This window comes from Centroberyx affinis, unplaced genomic scaffold (genome assembly GCF_046629955.1).
Source record: "Centroberyx affinis isolate AG114_WGS23_722 - 3 ecotype Tasmania unplaced genomic scaffold, CSIRO-AGI_Caff_v1 ptg001553l_1, whole genome shotgun sequence".
NCBI lineage: Eukaryota > Metazoa > Chordata > Actinopteri > Beryciformes > Berycidae > Centroberyx > Centroberyx affinis.
The window spans coordinates 59897-84585 of NW_027280007.1; the positions used below are offsets into that span (position 1 = coordinate 59897).

General features: G+C 41.0%; 1 protein-coding gene across 2 annotated transcripts; it reads right to left on the reverse strand.

The window, feature by feature from the left end:
* Positions 1–2992: 2992 nt before the first annotated feature.
* On the reverse strand, positions 2993–24683 carry LOC139650851 (solute carrier family 12 member 2-like). 2 transcript variants are annotated; one of them, XM_071527634.1, is made up of 11 exons: positions 24618–24683; positions 23228–23334; positions 22514–22593; positions 21714–21857; positions 18122–18169; positions 16584–16706; positions 13982–14093; positions 11637–11723; positions 10705–10840; positions 8243–8310; positions 2993–5942 (listed from the first exon to the last, which is right to left on the reverse strand). In XM_071527634.1, exons 1-11 carry the CDS (start codon positions 24645–24647, stop codon positions 5807–5809), a joined length of 1071 nt encoding a protein of 356 aa, XP_071383735.1. In that variant the 5' UTR covers positions 24648–24683; the 3' UTR covers positions 2993–5806. The 2 variants fall into 2 exon arrangements, with proteins under 2 accessions (XP_071383735.1, XP_071383736.1); XM_071527635.1 differs by lacking the exon at positions 24618–24683 and having other exon boundaries at positions 21714–21837; positions 23228–23322.
* Between the last annotated feature and the right edge of the window lie 6 nt (positions 24684–24689).

Sequence of the window (24689 nt, forward strand, 5' to 3'; positions counted from 1 at the left end):
AGAATTGTGATACATGGTGGTTTAATCCTCTCTAGATACACAAGACTTCTGTGCTGATTCCTCAACTCTCATCTCTCACTGAGATAAGACGTAATGACAAAACGGTTTTTATGAGCCAGCAGTAAAGTGCAAGATAGATAAGAGTACAAGTAGAACAAATAGAATATACTGACGATCATACGATGAATGTTGGAGATATAAATACAGAGATTACCTGCCATTGTGACTATTGACAGACTCACAGATGCTTGCAGTTTATAGATCTACAAATGTACAGCATATATTATTATTATTATACACTCCACATTATTACATTTACAGAGCTGATGCGTAAGTGTGCATCACAAGCTGTTCACATTACTGTATCTGTACTGATTTAAAGAACATCAGATTTCCCTGATCCCTGAAATGTCATCACATAAACATTAATTATCCATTAAAAATAGCTTTAACAAAGTAAGGTTGGTATCATGAGTTTATAAGGGATTTATTCATGGGTTTATTCACAGACGCTAGTAATTAAGGGGTTTTTCATGCCTTTTGTGCAGGTTTACAGGTTATTAATGAGTTATTAATGGAAAGTTCCTCTCTCCCTGAATTTTACATTAAATTAGAAAGTAAGGAGTCAAGATTAAGGGGGTGGTTAAAGTGGTTTTGATGGGATCTCCTCCATTAATAACCCCCTAAATTTTAAGGGGATGTTGCATGAATTTTGTTTGCAATTTTGTTTTGAGTTTACAGATGGAATTACATACAGTATGTACTGTGTAATTTGTCCAGAAGTGCAAATGCATGTTGCATCGGTGATATCAGGCTTCACTGCTGTGGAGAAGTAACTCCAATTTTGTTGATTTCCACGATTTAACCTCATATGAAAGATGGTCCTCTATGGCAGTGGTTCTAAATGTGGGGTCCAGGGACCACCAGGGGTCCTTGAGGGGGTTCCAGGGGGTCCCCAGCAAATTGATCTATTGTTAAACTTCAGCATTATTTCATTTACAGGAAGTTAACACAATTAGAGAATGTAGAAGAATGACTGTTTTGATCATAGTTTCTCTGTTATCTCTCTACCTACAATACAGATAGTCATGGAATTCTGGACAAAATCATATCAAACAATAAAAAATATTCTCAGATTTGGGTCAGAGAGACAAAATCCCATCAAATGGGGGTCCGTGGCCCTAATGTGGACTAAACTAGGGGTCCTTGATATGAAAAAGGTTGAGAATCACTGCTCTATGGAACTTTCATGGCCCATGGTGCTTATGAAACTCTTTCAAAACCCTTTGATAAACTCATAAATGCATGCGGGTCAGGCAAAAAAACCAACTGTTTACCTTAGTTTGTGACAAGTTGACATTTTGAGGATACAAGATTTTCACACAGCAGCAACAATAATTTCGATGCTAGCTATGGGTTTTAAAGCGTGAATCAACACTAAATCATGTTTTTGAGCTGTGAAACATGGTTACATGGCTTCTATATAGCGAATAATGTTAATCCTGTATTTAAATGCAACATTTTTAAAATTTAGTGCTGCATTGCTTCTATGGGCAGAAACTCATTGCACTGCACTCTATGGGCTGAAACTTCATAAGTCAACCGCTTTGCGATCAGGAAATCGTTACCAGCCACAAGATGGGTGATCTGTTATCACACACACCCCCTCTCCTTTTCTGTAAAAAACACAGATTACACTTCCATGTAAGTCTCCATTTGCAGTGTGACTAAAGTTGCCTGAGTTTCTTTATGCAGTTTCACTTTGGTAGGACATGTTCACTACTGAATTTCACAAGTAGACAACCTTCAACATCAACCGCACTGATCTGCCTTCAATATTTGATCGCAACTCTCAATGTAAATAGTTGCAAAACAAGCAAAGTTAGCCTTTGTGAAGTTAGATATGTAGTGTATAGAGTTAAATATCCAGAATTCAGCTTTACAATGAGGTGGCAAGAGAGGAGACAGTTACTTCAAAGATAATTGATTTATTTCATTTGATTTATTTATTGCAATAAAAGATGTACAAAGTATTGGTAATCATAAATGTTAAAATGTTAGAAAAAGCATATCTGTGACGGTTAACAGTACAGTATATCAAAACATTACTGTTTCAACCGGCTGGGTAGATTCCATCCACTTGTGTGTGTGTGAAAGCAGGAGAAAACAGATTGAAACTGCTTTTGTCATCATCGCTTTTCTTCAAAAAGGCATTTAAAAGATAGAAATATACAGATTGAAAAAAAAAAAAAAAAGGAAACAAAAAGACAAAATTTGCTGAAATCAAAAGTCAAAAAAAAGAAAAGAAACAAAAAAATCAACATGCAAATTAACTTAAAACCAAAACCAAAAAAATAGAAAGAAAGAAAAAAACTTGGAGAAAATTCTAAACTAAAATAAATATATCTTTCTCCATATTAATTTTGACATTAATATTCCACTCCCTTAATTTATGCCATTAGACTACTACGTTTATTTACAGGTTAGTGTTGTAGTGTGAACTAGAGGAGGACAAGTCATGAGATATTCAGACCGTGTTATGCTTTTTTTTTCTTTTTTTTTTCCTCTCCATTCACCATCATGGCTCAAACTCATGACAGATGGAGGGGGAGGAGAGGGGGCAGGGGGGGGCTTTGGCTAAAAAATACAGAGATGATGAAGACGACGTCTGAAACATGGCGGCGTTGTGGAGGACAGGTGACATTTGGTTTCTTAAAAAACGCACATGTAGTAGCGTGGGCCGGGCTGAAGAAGAGGCTGGGAGGACCGCCACTGTCCTTCCAGCTGCAGCCCAACACTACGCTCGAGTCTATCTATCAACACATTAATGAAGAAAACACACAAACATTCATTATTTGGTTGTGACATATCAATAGCGATTGTTTTTTTTCCGTTTAATGTGACATATCAAAGACAAAGATCCCCTCCGAGTTGTATTGATACAGTTATATATATATATATATATATGTTTACATATATATATGTTTTAATGTTGCTGCTTTGTAACAGTAATGGAGGGCGAGTGCTTCACAGCAGCACACTGAACACTTCCTTGTTTAACTGTGCCTTCGGATTTTTTAAAAAGCTTTCCCGTTCCCCCACCCGTTACATGCTTTGCACATACTCTAAAGAAAGGTGTTTACACTAGTGTGCATATTATATACACACATATATATACACACACACACACAGAATGTGTATGTACCGTATGCATATATACACATACACAAACCCATACACACACACATATATATATATATATATGTATATAAAAATCCTGGCGCACACATTCTCTAGATGAAAGACACAGAGTGATGGGATGTACATGTGGTTGCATGGATGGTCATAGTACATTGAACCTGAAACACACAGCACTCTGCACTTTGATGTTTACGCGGGACTGGAATCCGTGGGAGCTTGTGAAAACGTGGCCAGAAAACAGTTCGTAGAAATGAGAATGGAAAAACAAAAACAGGAGACTCTTTACGCTAACCCCTACTTGGTAGTGTTCATCAGATTTACATTCAGCTAACCTAAGCATTGTGTCACATTCCTCTTTTGAAATTGCATACAGTAAAAAGACTATGGAAAGACTGGGCTAAATGCTAAAATTGCCTAGGAACCGTTTCTTGGGGAAGGCGAAGGCAAAAGAAGTTCACGTTAACGAATAAAAACAACCCTGTTTTGATCCGTTAGCTTTGCGGCAGTTTCTAATCTACGAATTTCATCTCCGGTAGCTCGGTGTACTTCGCTACCTGCTTGGAGCCATGGTACCTTTCGTATGAACCAACTGTTCTCGAGGACAAAAACTCCAAAGTTAGCAAATAAAAAAATATATACGGGACCTGCCTATGATGTCCCTTAAATGAACTGAGGTGAACAGAGCCTGTCACGTGAAGGAGTGAATGGGCTTTTATCACAAGTACTTAATGCAACACGAGCTCATATGCATAGAGGTATATCTTCACCCACCTTGACACATTCGAATCCATTCCTTCTACTTGCAAGTTCTCTTGTTTTAAACGTTCGTGGCATTCATCAATCCTGCCCAGCGGTCGCATAAACAAGTTACCCATCTGGGCCTTGTGGGAATGGGAAGCTAACAGGATGGCAGACAACGCATGCATGAGTGCAAAATTCTAGTCTACTGTAGCGCTAAGAATGGCAAAGTGGAATATGTCCGGTGCCGCTGTCTGTCGCAGAATGAATTAACTCCACCCACGAGACAAGAAGAAGACACTGTCCACGATTCAGCACTTTCCAAGCAAGGAGCAAGCCTACAGCAAGCACTGTACCAAGCTAACGCAGGTGGAGGGTGGACTTGAAATGGAAACAAAATTAAGATGTATATACATACACATAGTTGTACTGAAAATACTTGGTAAAGAGGACCGACAACGTACTCTCTTTACGCACTACTAATGGATCGCTAGCTATATCTGCATTTACCCATGAGAGGAACTCATCAATCATCCAGCCAGTATGGCTTATAAGAGAAAAGGAAATTATGACAATCGTTAGTTCTAGCATTAAGGCAAGGTATTAAGTAAGTTGTGGGGGGGGTGGAGCAGTTTCTTTACAACAGAAGAATCACACATGAGAACACGGAACAAAAACGAAAAGGTTGTGGTTGAAAGAAACACTTGTTTTAGTTAACTAGCAGCTATGTAGGACAGCCGGTCTTCTCGACTGACACGCAACAAATCCTAACCTTTGGATCTTGAATGCAAGACCCACAGACAAATATTTGCAGGCACATACTCGACTGTCCCAGTTGAAGCTGAATTGTGTCTTGTGTTGAGTAGCCGAGTAGCGCGCTAAGACATATATCCGTTTATTTGACGGCGTTAAAAAGGAAGACTCGAATGTGGATAGAAATAAAAAACACCAAGGCCAAAAAACAAAATCGATTAGGGTAAGAGAGAGAAGTGACAGAGAAAGTCTTCATGCAATCAAGTGGACACCCTTCACTAAATTCATGCAATCCACTCGCATAAATACAATTCTCCAACTAAAAATGAATCACATTTAAAACCCCATAATAAAATTAAGTATTATCCATCAATATATAGGTACTATTATCAATCTGGATAGAGATCAATAATTTAATCTGATTCAACTGGAAGGCACATCCATAAGGCTTTATAAGGTTTTGCAAAGCATTCTGCATGGTTCTCTCCCTATACTAAAGGAAAACAAATGGGGTGATTATTGCTGCATCACAAACACAAAAATGACCCAATTAACCGTAGAATTATGACATCAAGATAATCCCAAAAAAAAAAAAAAAAAAAAATAGCAATATTAACAATGATGTGAACATTGTGCACAACTGCTTTCAAGCCAGAGAGAAATCAACTTAAAAAAAAGAAAAAGAAATGAAATAGTTCATTTTTGTGAGGAAACCATAACAGACAAGAGCTAAACCCAAATGCTTCGGTCTCCGTTTTGGGATAAATTAAAATAAAAACGAGCAGGGACTCACCAGCTGGGCAACTTTACAGCTCACCCGCCCCCCCCCCCTTCACTTGTGCGGGGGGGGGTAGGGGGGACATATCTCAAGCGACATCATTTCCTTCATCGTTACTAATATCGTCATCACTATTCTCGTCAATGGCTGCATTTTCTACCGTCGTTGGAGTGTATGTGGTGCGCCTTTTTTTTTTTTTTTAAAGCTAGGACTGCAACCGGGATGTGTATGTAGGGGGGGGTGGGGGGGGCGGGGGGGCCTGCTCCCGGAGGCGGCGGGTGGAGATGCGGAGTGTGAAATAGCTTGGATTGGACCGCTTTCTACTCGGTGGAGGTTTTAAGAGTAGAAGGTGAGGACGCTCTGGTGGTTGCCGCGCACCAGGAGGATGGGCGGCAGGTCCTTGGATAAAGCCTCCAGCCAGGCCATGTACAGAGCGCTGGACACCGTTCCCTTCCTCGCCAAGGGCATGCTCCTGCAGGGACGAAAAGAGAGAGAGAGCGAGTTGAAGACGAGGGACTGTTTTTTCGTGGGCATCCCCAGGGCGGCTGCTTGGGGTGAACACATGGGTGCTAATGGCTTGTAAAGATCCACGATGCTGAGGGGAACATGTAAATCTGTGACTGTCTGTACTAATACTTTGGTGGTATTAAGACCCCGCTTGCCCACATTGCTAAACCAAATCTTCAGGTCTGCCAGTTCTTTTGCTACATCATCATCGTTGGACACCGGGTTCCCGCATAACCTTCATCCAAAGTTGTCCAGAACTATCAAGTCCCTCCCGCCACCCTAGATCCCTCCACACCAAATCCAGAGTTTCCAGGTCCGTCCACCTCAGATCCAGAGTTTCCAGATTCTAGATATCCCTTTACCCCAGGTCCAACCACCCCAGTTCCAGAAATTCCAGATCCCTCCACCCCATATCCAGACTTTCTACATTACTCTAGCTCAGGTCCAGAGTTTCCAGGTCCCACCACCCCAGTTTCAGTTTTTCTAGAGTTCCCAGGTCCCACCACCCCAGTTTCAGAGTTTCTAGATCCCTTTACCCCAGGTCCAGCGTTCCCAGGTCCCACCACCCCACATCCAGAAATTGCAGATCCCTCCACCCCATATCTAGACTTTCTATATTCCTTTAGCTCAGGTCCAGAGTTTCCAGGTCCCACCACCCCAGTTTCGGAGTTTCTAGATCCCTTTACCCCAGGTCCAGAGTTCCCAGGTCCCACCACCCCATATCCAGAATTTCCAGATCCCTCCACCCCATATCCAGACTTTCTAGATTCCTTTAGCTCAGGTCCAGAGTTTCCAGGGTGGTGGGACCTGGAAACTCTGGACCTGCGGAAAAGGGATCTAGAAACTCTGAAACTGGGGTGGTGGGACCTGGAAACTCTGGACCTGAGCTAAAGGAATATAGATTTCCAGGTCCCACCACCCCAGTTTCAGAGTTTCTAGATCGCTTTTCCCCAGGTCCAGAGTTTCCAGGTCCCACCACCCCTGATCCATTGTTTCTAGATTACTCCTCCCCAGATCCTAAATTTCCACATCTTTCCATCCAAGATCCAGAGTTACCAGATCTCTCTATCCCAGGTCCCTCCACCTAAGATCTAAAGTTACCAGATTACTCCGCCCCAGATCCATAGTTTCTAGATCCCTCCACCCCAGATCCTAAATTTCCGCATCCTTCCATCCAAGATCTAGAGTTACCAGATCCCTCAATTCCACATTTAAGGTTTGCAGGTCCCTTCTCTTAAGATCTAAAGCAGGGTTTCCCAATCCTCTCCTGGAGCACCCCTTGTCCTGCATGTTTTAGATCTCTCCCTGCTCCAGCATAGCTGATTTAAATGATCAGCTTGTTAACAAGCAGCTTCAGGGGTTCATAAAGAGTTCATCATTTGAATCAACTGTGTTGGAGCAGGGAGAGATCTAAAACATGCAGGACAAGGGGTACTCGAGGAGAGGTTTGGGAAACCCTGATCTAAAGTTACCAGATTGCTCCACCCCAGATTCAGAGTTTCCAGATTTCTCCACCCCAGATTTAAAGTTTACAGGTCCTTCCACCGCAGATTTAGTTTTAATTTGTTCAGTTTTCACTTGATTGTTTGGGTTTTCATTCCCCCCAGTGCCCCTGCATCTCACTTCACAGTGCCATAGACAAGTAATCAATATTTCATAATGCCCAGTGTTTTCCAGCCCACCAGTCTCTTCAAATCCCTACAAGTCCTCACAGACTTATGCAGAGGCTGGAGAAAACAGAGTCTTGACTAGAGAAGATGCAGGCAAGCTGGCATTGCATCAGCTGCTACATAAGCTCTCCCCTGAATCCCCGCCCCCCCCCCCCTTTAACTCAGTGGGTGCAATAAACAGTTTGATGAATCACGTTGAGGAAAAAAAATAACTTGTTCAACTTGTTTTTTCTCATTAAAATCATGGAACTCATTGAGGTGAGCGTAAAATTATTTGAAAAGCTAGTGTCACCAGTGCAAAGTACAGCACAACCAACATTTGTAAAACCATTATATTAAGAAGCGGGGAGGGAGGACAGAGGAAGGCAGATGGGTAATGATGAAATGGGATCCCCAGTTCGTGTGATGTGTGGAAGCGGCTGCTGGCGTCTCCAATTACATGGCTGCCTGGCTTATTCACTTAGAGATCCTCATTGACAGAAACACCTGGCCAATTTCACAATTGCACACTGCTAGAGATCCAAAAAAAAGTAGGGTATCTCACTCTTTCTCACACACACACACACACACACACACAAACAGACAGTGGGCTTACATGACGATGAGGTTGGCTGTGCTTGAGTGCTCCTTCAGCAGCTCGTTGAGTCTGATCTGGCGATTAGTCTGAAGAGCAAAACAAACACAAGGATTTGGGTTAGACATACAGGTATCAGCTTGCCAGATAATCACCTCAAGCTACTTCACTACTGACTCTAAGCCAACAGTGCAGCAGCGTGGGGCATAGGTTTTCCCCCCGTAAAAGACACTGGCCCGCCCAGAGTCAGTTAAATTAGGCTACAACTCTATCCCTTTAACCCTGCAGCCAATCTGAAAAGCTTTGTAGAAGAAGAAGAAGAAATGTTTAATCATTGCCCCAATACTTAAACCACAGCAGTGATAAATTTTTCATAAAATTGCCCGTCTATCTTTGATACTAGCCTGGTTAAACAATCAACAGTGCCATCACAATCTATGACAGCTAATCCAGTTACAGTTGATCTACCAAGGGTCTTTACAGTAAAGAGCTTATGCCTAATTACATATTTAGGTAAGTATTTTGTAATTACACGTTTAGAGAAGATTCTACATGGGTTACCTATAAATAGAGATATTTACCAATACACAGGATGGGTATGTCTTTGGGGTTGCAGATGTTTTGTTGAATTAGACCCACAACACCTCCAGAAGACTAAATGGGAAGTCCTGGTTTCACAGGACCACCTGCGAAACCAGGACTGCACTCGCTTTCAGCGGCCATTGTACATACACTCACCTACACCATTATGACACCGCACCCATACTTAGACTTACTCCTCACTCATCTCACCTAATAATTTCTAACCACACCATAAATCGCATCATCAAGTAATGGGACAAGTGCAGGGACAGCTGACCTCCTCTGTTAAATGGGCCGTTTCAAACCAGCTCAAAGACCAAATTGCACCAACAATGAGAGAAATCGACAATACACTCACCAATGTAAAAGCAATTACACCAGGAGCTGAGGAAGGTGAAGGACTATCCACTTCTGCTATGCAATCATATCATCGTCTATTATTGTAGCCATGCAGGGCTGGGCGATATGGTTGAAATCAATATCAGGATAATCAAAGTGTCAAACTAAACTGAAAATATATTCCTTAAAATGCTTCATACCTCATTGTGTCAGTTGTTAAATAACAGAACTGCGTATCACCATTTCACAACGTATCATATCACCACGATATGATTCCGCTGAAAGACGAGACACGATCATATTGAACTATTATGATGTATTTGCTTTGATATAAATATTTTGTTTTGGTTGCTGTGTTCAAAGTAGGTTTGGTTGTGCCAAGACAAAGACTGTCACGCCTCTATTGCACTTGTCCCAACATGGAGCCTAGTTAAAGTTTATGTGATACCATCTTCCTAAGCTTTTGACAGGCTTCCCTGACATAGATGGTTCTGCTTCAATGTAGAATCTGTCGGACAGTTTCCCCTTTACAGCGGAGATGGTCCCTGATTTGTATGATTTTACTTTCATTGTAGTTCATTTTAGGTTACCATTCCTTTTGGCAAGCGGCCTTTTTGTTCGGGATGCAAAATCCGTCCCTGAAGCCTTTTGTCACACACAACCCACTTTGATGATGATTACCTCCACCACCGTAATGAATGCTAAAAGGGTGAATTTGCACCCTGCCATGATACCAATTTCCCGGCACTGCCAATTGCATCATGAATTCTAATGTTTCAAAGCATATCTACTTTTCTTTGAAGCAGACTTTAACTAGATTCCATATGTCTAGTCTAGTCGTGTTTATTTATAGCCCTTTATCACAAGCATGTCTCAAAGGGCTTTACATAGCATCATATACAGTACATGTCATAATGTACATACTACTATATACTATACGCACTTTTTTAGATGCGCTTTTACTTAATTGTTGTGTATGTCTAATAATCAATTGTTTTATTATTTTAATATCTTATCGTATACTTTATTTTAGTTTGTTCTTACGTTTATGTTCTTTTTATAATGCTTTTATTTTATTGTCATTTTGTTGGATTCTGGTTTTAATTTTGCTGTTGTGAAGCACTTTGTAATTATGTTTTGAAAGGTGCTATACAAATGCAATTTATTATTATTATTATTATTATTATTGTTACTACTACTAGTATACTAGTACTAGTGTTGAATATATATGTATATGTAGTATATACACTATATACTACATATACTGTATATAGACTATATACTACTACAGAACCAAATTTTCTATGATCATTTTACGTAAATTTTTTTTTTTTTTTTACATCTAGAAATATAACAAAAAGAAAAAAAAAAAGCCCTCTTCTGTCATTTGGTTGATTGAAATGATAATGTCTGTGTGTTCTAAACACCCTGAGAAAACTGGTATTCCTGAAAGCAAAAATCCAATTTTGGTGATATTCAATTGTCGAAGATATAGCCATTTTTTTTTTTTTTTTTTTTTGAATGCGTCGTTTTGTCCAGAGTGTGAAATGCAGTGTGTTCACCTTGGCGCGGTAGAGCTCCAGCTCATTGTCAGTGATCCTCCAGGGTTCACTGTTCTTCAGCCTCTCGGCAGCCTCCTGCTCCATGTCGTCCTCCTTCAGCCGATACGGCTCAATCATCTCCTCAAAGGCCGACGTGCTGGACGACAACGGGTTCATGCTTAGTATTTTTTCAAATTGTTGAAAGACGAAGTTTATATCTTATCAAATATCATCTTATATCCCTGAGCTTCTGCATCTAATAACGCAGGCCTGTTTTGTATTGAGTCTTTGCACAAGCACACCACATGGGGGTGGCATGGAGTCGCACTGCCATTACACCTCTTACCATTTATCTAGGATTATGTGTATGTGTGTATGTAGTGAACACAGAAGTGCCATCTGGAACAGTGCTCAGGGCTATTTAGGATAATTTACAGTACAAATTCCCCACCCAAAGGGACTTAATGATAACCACTTATTTAATGTTGTGCTATTGATGTTTGGCCTCTGTATGGACGTCTCTGTTGCGAAATCTGCTATTTGGTATTGTGACAGATATAGAAAATTTCACTGGAGTCTCTATGCAATTCTGCAAATCCGATTTTTCTTTGAATGCATTATATGAATTTCTGTACTCTGATGGTGTAACAACTGAAATCTCAATGCTTTACTATGGCTGCAGATGGCATGCAGATTCTTCACCGAGCTTATTTTCTTCTTTGTGCACCTGCGACCAAAAACAGGTGTGCAGATAGGTTTTTTTTTGCTGTCCTCAAAGGAATGAAATAAATGCATTCATCATACTAATGCATACTCCTGACATAAAAACACACAACCTCTTTAAAATCGTATCCTAAAATAGATCTTACGTGGCGAGCTGAAAACCAGATGAAAGTAAAACTATTACGCTAAGGGGGTGGGGGTGGGGGGGGGGGTTATTGAAGAGCTCTTACCTCTCCTTCTTGGGCTTGGTGTTGACGTCTCCCAGCACGGTGATATCAGAGAAGTCTATCCTGAACTTGCTGAGCAGAGTAGCCATCCTGCACGGAAAAAAAAACACAAGAACAAAGAGAGTTGTTAATAAACCGCCGCCCCCCCCCCCCGAAACCACTTGCGAGATATACTCCATCCGAGGAGCTTTGGGTTGGAGATAACAGCCGTGACTCACTCTGAGGGGCAGAAGAAGCCATTTTGAATAGGTTTGTTTGAACACGTTTTTTTTTTTTTTTTTTGGGTTGGGGGGGGGGGGAAGAAGAAAAGTAGGAAAAGGGTTTGTTGGAAGCGGACTGGCTTTCTTTTTTATGATAGTCATTTCCTTCAGCTTTAACTTCAAAGAATGTGCGTGTTTTTAAACGTTATACGCAGTGCCAGCACCTGGTGCCTCCGAACCACGGCGTTTTCCTGAAATAAGGCTCAATCTACTCGCTCACTGACGAGAAACGGGAGAAAAAAACAACCTGGAAAAGGTGAGAAATGTACCGAGGTGTCGAATGTGTGATGAAATGCTTCGTTTTTAGGAGTTTCTAGTAATCGAACACAAAAGGGAGGAGGGGGGGGGGGGTTTCGAAGTGCACATACAAATCTCTGCTTACACACACAGAGATGAAAGGATCGGTTGCTAGCACTGAGCTAATTTTATCCGACAAAAGGAGGCAGGAGGCAGCTGTGGGGGACAATGAGAGAGAGAGAGAGAGAGGGGGAGAGAGAGAGAGAGAGAATGTGTGTAGACGGTAAGAGCACAGGAGGGGTGAGAGATGCCTTTGTGCAGAAAACTGATACGGTGGGTTTATATTACCTGACATGTTGAGTGAGAGTACGAAGAGACAGGAACATGCGAGGTAAAAACAAAGTAAGTAAAAGCAATAATCTGCAACATTTTCATATGAATAAGTCAAGTTTTGCGCCTCTCTATCCGAGTGAGAGAACAGAATAGCGAATCTACCTAGAGGCAGTTCATGAAGGCCGTTTCTGTGTCAGTTATTTCAAATTTTAGGGATTGTTTGCTTGCTTTCCTATAGGAAAAATAGGAAAAAGTACAAGAAGGCAAGGGGGAATTGCTCTGATGAGAGAAGCTTCTCAACCAGACAAACAAGGAAATGAGCATTTGTGGTAGAAGACTAATGGGTTTCAATGAGGGCCGGACCACAAGCCAAGCAGGATGTTAGGAAGGTGTTTGAGGCTTGATGAACAGTTCCATCTCCTCCGGATCCGGATCCGACTCACGGACAAGCAATAATAGCATTATTATTATTATTTTTATTATATAGCTACTGAATCAGCTGGACCACACTGGGTATTTCAGTATCATAAAGTGATAAATGAAACAAGTGTAATTTATTGGCTTTGCATTTACCTTTAGTTTATCCAATTCTCTTTCATGACCTTAGAGGAAAGTGTTTGGTTTCGTAAAATTTAAAAAAAAATTTGATACAGATTTGGTCCAGTCTCACAGTGCATTTATCGTTTTGCAAGGTAAAGCTACACAAAACTAAAAAATAGAGCAAATATTAGCCATAATTCTTGTCAGACAGGGTTGGGAACAGTCGAGCAAGAAACCCTAGCATGTCAACCATCAGATGTTGACACAGTAGTAGATGGCGTACTTCTTTCTGAATATGAGAAGAGGATTACGGGATTTGTGTGAAACCTCACAGCTAAGGTGTGAAGATTCATAGTAAAGCAGAACGCCCAGGATTGGTGACAAACATAGATGTAAAGATTTCAGTGGAGGTAAATATGCCAGTGAATAAAAATCTCCTACAACCAATATAACATAACATCAAGACAATTCTCACTCAGTGAGGACAGCAACTCGCAAAGACGGACTGCAACATTGTTTCTCTTAAAATAGCTCTCTTTACTGTTAAAAACTGTCTTATATAATATGCCAAAACGCATTCGTTTGTAAAGAGAGCTATATTAAGAGAAACAATGTTGCAGGCCGTCTTTGGGAGTTGCTGTCCTGAGAATTTTCCTCATGTTATTGCGATTTTTGGACAAGCACCTCTATTCCAAGAAAGAAAAAAATATATAGTTGCGCTGGCAAAACACCAAAAAACAAATATTTCTAATTAAATGTGACTATAATTTAGGACAGAATTAAGTAAAAGATTATGATATTTACGTGACATAACCTAAATGACATTTACTTTTTTTCCCAATAATGCTGTAAACAATGGCCCACTAAAAAAGGACATGAGCCAGCCTACTGTTTTTGTGTAAAACAAAGCATATCTGTCAATATCCATGTATATACTTAATTCACACATTTATTAAAACTGTGTACTGCGGTACTTACGCTCGGCGGTCATGGTCAATCCTGTTGATCTTTCCTCCAATGAAGACACGGATCTTGCAGTCCTTCCACCTCTTCTTGTTGGTCAGCAGGTAGGGGATCAGCAGGGTCAAACCTGCAGGTGGGACATCAAAGAGGTGCTCAAAGGCTCAAAGGAAGGGATTTTGTGGTGTAAACGGGAAAAAAATCTTGCATCAAATCTTGCTTTGGTCCGCCTAGGCTGGAGGAAATCTGCTAAAACTTTAGATTCAGAATCTCTATAATGCTGAAGCTTTCTTCAGAGCCACAGGTAAAAAGATTCTGTATTTCACCAGAGGAGACCCGGCATTCCCGGCATTCCCGGCATTCCCGGCAGGGAAGCTTCCACAAAATGCAATGTCAAAGGGCCGTCAGACTCTTAGTCTTGTTTAATTCCTATCTGAACCATATGGATATGTGGTACAAAATTGGATCCAAAGTGACCTACAAGCAACTTGTATCTGAATGCTCAACTTGGAATTCACCTGAGACAACTGACTTCATTTTGGTGCCACAGCAGCTTGGCTGAACATTGTTGACATTGGAAGACAACGAGACACAACGATGAAAAAGAAAGCTGACTTGACTGGTATTTAGGGAGACGCCTTAATTCAGTCATGCTGAAATGTGTTTTGAGTGTGTTGAGTGAAATGAATATTGAATGTTGGAGTCCCTTCCATGTTAGCTGGAAGACCAGCCTGTTAGCTAGAGAACCTGCCTGTTCGCTAGAAGACCAGTCTGTTAGCTAGAAGACCAGCTTTTAGCTAGAAGACTAGTCAGCTAGAAGACCAGTCTGTTAGCTAGAAGACTAACCTGTTTGCTAGAAGACAAGTCTGTTAGCTAGAAGACTAACCTGTTTGCTAGAAGACAAGTCTGTTAGCTAGAAGACTAACCTGTTAGCTAGAAGACTAACCTGTTAGCTAGAAGACTAACCTGTTTGCTAGAAAACCAGCCTGTAGTGCAGGTACAAAAACAGATGTGAAGTCTTTTGTTATTGTTACTGTGCACATGTGTGTCTTTTCATCGCTGTCAGTTTATATTGATATGGGATATGGGTCACATCCTAGAATAGATACCAACAGTCATCCCAAAAAAAAAAAAATTCACATATGAGCAGTGTGAATGTAACCTTTGTTTCAAACAGAGCTAAATATGTCTAATAATTAAGATCATTATTATTTCTAAAATGTTTATGGTCTATACCAAAAAGTGTCTCAGGCAGTGTAGAGTGATGGGGCTAATGTGATGACAGTCTGGAGCCAGATTTGAGACCACAATGTCATAAGTACATGGTTTGTGCCTTAGGCCTTGTTCACATCTTTACACCATGCTGGGAGGACAGAGACCCGAAGTCATTTATCCCAATGGAGAATGATTGATAGACAGAAACAGATTAACACAATGTCAGATCCGTTCGCCAACAGATTATTGATATATTTGATCTTTCCAACAGCTGTGTTGGCTACGGGCCATCAGCATAGCTGGAATTAATTAATTAAATTCATTAATTTTCAAGCTGGTGGCTGGCTTTATGAATTGAACATTAAGCCTCTCTCCAGAAACAGAAAAATATTTTTGACCACTATCTTCTTAGTGAAAAGTTTTGTAGTGGTCAGTAGCAGTGTTGGTGGTATCTTTTATCATATGACTTGGTATTTCAATTTCTCAATAATTGAAGTATTAATTCACGGGTACCTGCTGTAATGTACATGTGTATGTGCATACCTGTGTCTGTATTTTTAATATTATTAATTCTAGGTAGTACTGATGTGCATTGTTCCTGTATAATAAATTAACAAAATAAAATAAATACTTAAATAGCAATACTTTAGAAAGTAAAAAGGAAAATTCTAACACAAATAGCCAGTTTATTTTGGGGGTAGTACACTGTTTTGATGTTCTGGAGATGGAGACTGTAAACACATACAAACCAATAGTTAAACCTGCAATAAGCGATATCAGACCATATAACAAATCCCGAAACTGTTTGCTACGTGGAAATTTCATTGAGACATAATGATATAAACCAATATCCATACATATTGCTGTTTTCACCTCTTTTCTAAAGCTTGTTGTCAAATTACGCACCGGAACAAAGCTCCTCCCGCTCCATTCAGTAGCTTTTCATTTTTTGATGAAGCAAGCAAGTAAACTTGTTAAACTAGTAAACTTGCTACCTGCCTCTTCACTTGTCATTGTGGGACATGTAACCTTCAGCGGGGAAAAAACGTGTCAAAGGAAGACTGGTAACTGGAGACACTTCTCCATAGGTATGGTTAGCTTAGCTATTAGCATTTATGCACGGTGCTTTGCTAGGTTTGGCCTTAGGAGCCTTTGTAGTCCAGGAGCTTTGCTGTGCTTTATTTACAAATGTGTTGCGGTCTCTGTCACCCTCTAGCAGTCAGAAAATCGCTTATTGCAGCTGTAACCCTGGTGTATGCTAAAGTGTTAGCATGGAGCACTGGAGCCAATGATCTAACAGGGACATACGGGTGATTGTGTCAGTGTCCTCATCACTTAATGGGTAATTTGACCAGCAGGAAAATCTCCGAAACACTTGATGTATTCCTTTAACGCTCAACCTCACCTCCATCGTCAAACAGCCACCAGACGTCCACAGTGCCCTTCCCTTGTTTCTTCTGAAATTGCTGGCTGGCCTCCAGGAGCCTCTGGTCGGACACGTTCAGCGGTAAGGTCGGGCTCTTCTTGTCTGTGGCACACACATACGTGCACACGCACACACACACACACACACACCACAACATACAGAAAACACCAAGGCGGGAAATCAAAGTTAATTAAGACAGCAAAGAGAAAAGCACTCATTACTATCCAGTCCTATCTAGTGGTTGCTTTGTTACGAGTCAGAGTTAGAAACATACATGAAGTTTGGCTTTGTGGACTGTCAACTGTTTAGTGAGTGTGTCTGTACTATGTTGTTGCCCTGTGTTTGAGTAAAAATATTACTATTGTGGTTTTGTACACATAAAATACTGATTGAGATTATAATGGTGAGTGATTAACAACAGATTCAATAATTTAGATAAAGCAAGAAAGACAAGCTATCAAACCTCACTACAAAGCTGCGATTAGTGTTTCCCCTAGAGATTTTTTTTTTGTAGTACTTGGAAATGGGGGTATGGGACCTACTGTAGGTCTTTTAGCAGTGCCTTCGAGTTTGAAAATTGCCCTTATGTAGATACTAATTTTATAATTTATAGACAACTTCTTTGTTTTGGGTATTATGTACATGTTATGCTTTGGGAAAACAGTACAGCCAAGTGATGTTTTTGGTAAATATATTTTTCTTTACACCAAGGGCAAATTTCCAGCTCTCTCTGTGTGTGTGTGTGTGAGAGAGAGTGGTGGAGGCATTACTCCAAAGCTGCTGAATGAACATAGGGGAAACACTAGCAATAAATATTGGACAGAAAACAACAAATAGGAAGAAAAGAACAAGAGAAGCTGTCAGAGACTATAAAGCTAGACAAACGGGAGTTTTCATAGTGAAAAAGGAAGCGAAGGACAAGCCGTCACCTCCAGAGAGAGAAGAAGCAGCTGCTTAATAGACAGGCAGAGAGAAGACGAGTTAGAGGAAATTGAAACGCTGGCACACACACACACACACAGAAGAAATGAAATAAAGACATTCTCGGACTTGGAGCGAGTTAAATGCGCACACGGCTTCGGAGGCTGGGCTAGAGCTACAAGCTGGAGACTGTTAACAGTGGACAGGACAGCGGGAGAAAGAGAGGAAAAGAAAAATGTTACTTCAAAAGCCGGCTAGCTAGCAGGACGGAAACACTGGACAGAGAGAGAGAGAGAGAATGACATAAGACAGAGACAGCCAGGTGTAGGAGGGTAAGTTAATACAACCGGGATTAAAGATGTACTGTGAAAAATGAAGTAGTGGAGGGAGAGAGAGAGAGAGAGAGAGAGAGAGAGAGAGAGAGGCCAGCGTGTGTGAGAGAGAGAAAAATGAAGGACTAAATGTCCATGAATGGAAAGGCACAAAAGAGAAGGAAAAGAGACAGACAGAAGCAAAAGACTACAGGAGTGAATAATAAACAGAGAAAGAAAAAGAGGAAGATTTAAAAAGGCAACTCAATAAAGTGGATTTCCTGCCTTTTTTCAACAGGGGCTGAGTTGGAGCTTTGCCATCGTCATCGTCATCTGAGCAAATGTAAAAAGACAGAGAAAAAGAGAAAAACAAAAAAAACAAAACAAAAAAAAAAAGAATGGAGGGGTTAACATTTATTTGTTAATGTGGCCATGATCAGAAAAGCACGGACCTACAATGACGGGTCTGTTCCATTTTGGTCACAAACCAAGATGAAGTTAAGTACCGTGGAAAATGTACCACTGACAGGTGTAAACAAAATCGAAAACAAAAAAAACACAGTGAAACACAGACATACACCTTATTCGATCACGTGGCGGCCATTTTGAACACTTGGGGTGGGAAACTCTACCTGGAAGCACAAGTACAGCCCAGCTATCGTTGTGTACCAAGATACAAACATTTAACATTTCACAGATTCCCCACTGAAGAACATTCCCCACTGAAACGAATGAAGCTAGTAGCTTACTAGCTAGTAAGCTAGCCAACTAACTTCCCTGCTAACTTCAAGCAGTCGTTGCGGTCGTCGTTCCCGAGATTGCTAACGGAATTGTATCCGATTCCGGACACTAGCTAAAGTGACGTAAATTCATACACATTTCAGAAGCTAGGTATCAAATTTCATAAATATCTAAACACATTTAAGCATATAAAACACTAAGTTACGAACTTAGTCACGAACAATTAGCGGGAAGCCTTAAATCCCACTTTGGGCGACAGTTACTTCATGTAGAGAATCGGTATTGGCTGATAAATGGAAAAATAAGAGCTTTGAGTACATAGCCTGCACTTCTTACAAGTATCTGTAACATTGTGAAGGTACAGGAAGGGTTAATAAAGGGTTAATATCGAGTATATGAATACACCGACACGGACGAAAGTAAGTGTCCGGAATTGGATACGAATTTTGAATCTCAAAAATAGGTGCGCTATCATCCATTTGCAGGGACTGGAAGAAAATAAATTACAAGTTAAGGTAAAAGCGATATTAAACTTTAAAAAAGACAGATGGAGGATTGTTCATTTATGAGAAACTTCAGGGAAAACAGTACAGGATGAAATATACTGGTATATGATTGTGATTTTTTGGTCATATGCTGTCCGGAATTGGATACCCTGATGTTAGCTAATTTGGTAACTTGTCTATCTTCAGTCCTCACTCATGTGTTGAAGTAACGCTAGCTAGTATATGCCAATCTAGCAGGTAGAGTTCCCCACCTCGAGTGTTCAAGATGGCCGCTGTGTGAATAAGGTCAATGGAGCTGGAAAACTTGACTTCACTATAACAGATTGGCATTCAGGTTCTTGGAAAAACAAGAACCTTTGGTGGAGCCTTTCCAGTTGTATGGGTTTGAACAGAGAGCTCGACTGTTTTCTGACTTCCGGAAAATGTCTCAAGCCCGACCAAGTCAATAAAAGCAGCGGCTTTCCAGCCAGGACTTTCTGTCTCTAGTTAAATGAGGCTGGCTTCGGCCGGGCCGTTCGGTAATAAAAACTTTCTGGATACGCGCGAGTATTAAATATGCTTGAATCATTTCTAATTCTCGGAGCTGAATTGTTCCACTGATAGACTCCTTGGATTTAACATGAAAACAAAGTGAGAGGGGTAATGCAGAATGGAAAATTACTCCACAAAAGAGGTGTGCTGGATCTGGGCAAAGTTTCTGAGAGCCTACATTAATAAAAAGGGTCGGGTATTAGCTTTGCCTACGACTAAGAGGATTATCCGAACGCGGCATTAATCTTCAATTTGCCAGTTTTTGTCACTTGTCACCAGGCCAAAACATGTTCACAATGTATGGAACCGCCCCAATTTGGGTACACACTGAACAACACTTGCAAGATATTGTATGGAAGCACACACAAGCACTCACTCCAACATTAAGTCTTCAAATGCTCTTAATTATGCTGAGAGAGGCAGACCACAAAGAATGTCAATTCCCATCCCTATCTTTTCCTAGAAGAGGTTACTGGCTCCGTTTCTATCCAACTGTCAAGGAACTGTTGAAAATGATCCAAAAACTAAAACGTGAATTAGCTTTCCAGTAGCTGGTAATTAGCTTCCAGAATGTCAGAAAAAAACAAATCCAGTCTTTGAAGAGTTGACTAGTATTGGGCAAAATTGTGCTATTTTTCTTTAATGACAGATAATGTCAGCCATATTTCATGCTTTTAAGTTGAATATAAAGAAATGCACTTGGTGACATCCTAATGAATCAACTAATGCTCATAAACCTGCATTGAAATCAGCCACACCCTGCCGTAAGGAGCTGCTAACACACCTAAACAATTTCATTAGTCATTAGTTTCAGTGGCGAGTTTTAGTGTCCTATGATGGTCTAAATGAGTGTCTAAACACAGTTCCGGGAGAAACACTGAATACTGGGAATTTTTTAGGAATTCTGCGGGCGAGGAAGCGGTCAAATTTAAAGACGAGGAATATCGGCACAAAATATTGGCCTTCAGAAAACCTGTATGGGTCGAACCCTCGCGGTCAGGCGCGGGTCGGGAACGTGTAGTACTACAGTTCCCACAATCTGGGAACAGTTTCTTTGTTTGTTTGCTCAGAGTTTGCGTGGGCGGCACTTACACAGCGCACTGATGTGTGATTGGACTCGGATACACACACACACACACACACACTGTGTGGCCGAGACATCTGTGGACTAACAGACTGGGCCCAGTGGGATGACTAGGGTCATGGGTGACAGAGGCGACTTCCTTTCAGGGGAGCTTGTGTGTGTGTGTGTGTGTGTGTGTGTGTGTACAGGGAGAATAAGGGAATCCATTGATGGATTAAGAGGGATCTTTGAGAATGGTGCTTAACTGCTTTCTTACATCCTTGACAAAAATACCCTGACATCAATTGGCATACACTCATAGAAAAGCTGTGAATATTGCAAAACAGATCAAGTTTGTATTAGGGCCCATCAAACAATCAATATTAGTTTAATCTTAGCTTGAATATGTTCATTCATATTTGCATATGTATTTCAATTTTTTTTTTTATCCCTCTGTCACCAAGAAGATGAACCCCATAATGCCATGATGTCATTGTTAGGCTTGGGCCGATATTTGATATTATCGAATATCTCCCACGATATCGAATATTATATTATAGCCTAGAAATTTTATATAATTTGGAAGAAATAAAATAAAATACCTAACAAAAAACCCCGAAAAAAAAAAAAACAGAAAAAAAAAAAAAACCAACGGAATAATATCGTATATCACAATATTTTGGTGGGACAGTATCGTGATATCACCCAAGCCTAGTAATTGTTACGGATGGGCATTTCAAACAAAAATTATTCGATATTCACTGGGAACTATTCGACCTTTCTTCGAAGAACGTTAAACCGAGAGAAGAACCGGTTCGGGGCTAATCAAGCCATAGCTATTTACTACTAGCTATGAAAATATACTTTTTAAGACAAGACGATAGTCGCATAAACTATTCGATTTTTTATCATTTAATGACTATTCGAAAATCATGACCCATCCCTAGTAACTGTATATAATAATTTGTTCCTACAAGAGACCTGGCTGGTGGAATAAATAAAATAAATCGAGATGACAGCATTCAAGTGGCCTGACCTTTCTGTATGGCCGGACTGTTCTGGAGGCTGGTGGCCTTCGAGGACGGCTTGGACGAATCGCCGTCGGAGTCCTTGCTCATGTCTATGGACACGACCACGTCCTTCATCCCCGAGGACTTCTCCTGAGAGGACAGCAGCTCGTCTGGGAGGGAGGGGGAGGAAGGGTGGGGTGAGGAGGATGAGGAAAGTGAAGGAAGAGAGAAGGGGAGATAAGATGGTGAGAATTAGAGTTGGAGAGAGACAGCGAGAGGGGGGGGGGGATAAAAACACGAAGAGACACTACTGTAAATCCTGTCAAATTCATGTCACATACCCCTTAAGTCAGTGGTTCTCAACGTGGGGTCCGGGGACCACCAGGGGTCCCTGAGGGGGTTCCAGGGGGTCCCCCAGCAAATTGATGAATTGTTAAACTTCACCATTATATCATTTACAAGTTAACACAGTTACAGAATGTAGAAGAATGATCATAGTTTCACTGTTATCCCTTTGCCTACAATACAGATAGTCATACAATTCTGGACAAAATCACATCTAACAATAAAAATATTCTCAGATTCGGGTCCGAGAGACAAATGGGGGTCCATGGCCCTAATGTGTACTAACTTAGGGGTCCTTGATATGAAAAAGGTTGAGAATTACTAACCATTTCATTTAAGGCCCTTTGTTGGGGGCTCTAAACATAAAAAGGAACCATTCAACTTCTATACAGTATAAACCTTACATAAACCGTGAAACAAGCAGGCATGAGTTAGAGTGATTTAATATGTGTGTATATGTGTGCGTGTATGTGTTTAATACCTTGTCCTTGGATATGGGACACATCCAGTCCCTCTTTCAGTCTCAGAACGACAGCACCGTACTGGAAGTCGAAGGCATCGCTGGAAAGCAAAACGCAAATAAACAAATTAGCCCCATGATTAGCAGTCAACAGGAAGGAGCATGACATGCGGGACCTTTCCACTCAGACTAAATATAGCGCATAGCTCGCTCATGCAAACAAACAAACTTTCAGCCTCCAAATCGCAACGACATGGACCAGAAAACAATCACTGGACTGCTTGTTTTTCCCCCCCCATGCGGACGTTAAAAAAAACCTGCTTTTAATCTTCCGAGGAGAAATCTCCGCTCGGTGGAAAACCCACGCACACTGGAAGCTACAGCTAGTTATCGGATTGAAACTAAAGAGCACATTGCTTAGCGTATTAAGAGGTGATTTTAATATAACGGGGCCGAACCATCTCTGACCTTCCAGTCTAATGCCATAATCCCCACACTTCACAATCAGGGGCAGATTCAGCTTAAGTCCTTCGGTCACAATCTCACATGACTGATTCAGGGTTGAGCAGGGGGAAAAAAAGAACTCTTGTGTGTTAGTCCAACTACGACAAGTGTGTGTGTGTGTGTGTGTGTCCGGCTATGTTAGCCTCATAATCTATTACTCATCCTAAATACTGTAATAAGATTCTCATCCATTGGGAAATCTTTCCAGGCAGGCTTTTGGTTTCTACTCACTGGATCATGTGGATGTAAGTCTCCACGTTCATCATGTCGCCGTCCCGCCAGTCGTTTTTGAAGCCGAGCACCAGGGTGTTGGGCCTGAGGCGACCTAGGCCGGCAGCCTGGGGGGAAGGGGGGAAGGGGGGGGGGGGGGGGGGGGGGGGGGGTCGTCAGAATAATCTCAATAAAATGACTTCACATTCCTCACCTAGATCAGTGATTCTCAACGTAAACTTAAACCAGGGGGTCCCTGAGGGGGTTCCAGGGGGTCCCCAGGAAATTGATGAATTGTTAAACTTCACCATTATTTAATGTATAAGAAGTTAACACAATTAAAGAATGTAGAAGAATGACTGTTTTGATCATAGTTGCTCTGTTATCTCTACCTACAATACAGATAGTCATGGAATTCTGGACAAAATCATATCCAACAATAAATATATTCTCAGATTTGGGGTCAGAGAGAAAAAATCTCATCAAGTGGGGGTCCGTGGCGCTAATGTGGACTAAATTAGGGGTCCTTGATATGAAAAAGGTTGAGAATCACTGACCTAGATCACTTCCGCACAGGACGGCAACTTCCTAAAGACCATTTGCATTTGCTGGTGTTGTGGGGGTCAATTCAAATTGAATCTGAATCCACTCTCCATCTATTTACTTCCAGTGATTTTCCATTTCAATAGACACGTTTTGTGGCATTGAATTTGACTCAACTCGGGGAGGCACAGACCCTTGCACACTGATATAATGATCTCCAACGGGCAAAAACAATTCATAGCGTTCCTAGTTGGCAGCCATTTAGAACATTTAGGGAAAACACGTGCCATTAGAAATAAGTGGCTATTAACACCAGCAAACCCAAACAAGCAGCACACACTGAGCCAACACTGCTGGCTGTTGGGTATTTGCTGGCATTTGGTGCGTTAGTCTGAAAAAGGCTTGAATATGCTTCCCGAGAATGAATCTTCGCATGTACGGTGACACGTTTAACTTATCTCGCTACAATTCTTAAGTGCTAGGGATGAGGTGATATGTTTATCTCACAATACAAGTCGATATGCGATATGGGCTTCACGAGTCGATTCAATCGTGATACGATGTAATAAATAAAAGTTCAAAAGACGACAAAGTCTGACTGTGCAGAATTATGTTTCTGAGCCACAAATCTGCTAGAATGTAAATTTAGAAATGTCATTACAAAGTGACAATAATATAATATCAATGGAGAGCTTGTGAAATTTGCATTTGCGATTACTACAGCAGAATAAAATGCAGCTAATATTCGATTCATTTTTTCGGTCCCGCGATACCTATTGTCACACATTTTTGGATTGCGATATACTGAATTTCGATATATCGTCCCATCCCGTTATCCTCCATCCATTCACATCCCACGTTTCCCTACCTGTAGCAGGTACTGGGTGCCCTGCCTCATGTCTTCAGCGAACACCGGGGTGTAGAAGGCCTTGGTCTCGTT

Coding starts and splice junctions, on each gene's coding strand:
- LOC139650851 (XM_071527634.1), bottom strand. CDS start 24,647: ATGAGGCAGGGCACCCAGTACCTGCTACAG. Junction 11,724..13,981: donor ATTGACCATGACCGCCGAGC/GTAAGTACCGCA, acceptor TTTTCCGTGCAG/GATGGCTACTCTGCTCAGCA. Junction 8,311..10,704: donor TGGAGCTCTACCGCGCCAAG/GTGAACACACTG, acceptor TTTGCTCTTCAG/ACTAATCGCCAGATCAGACT.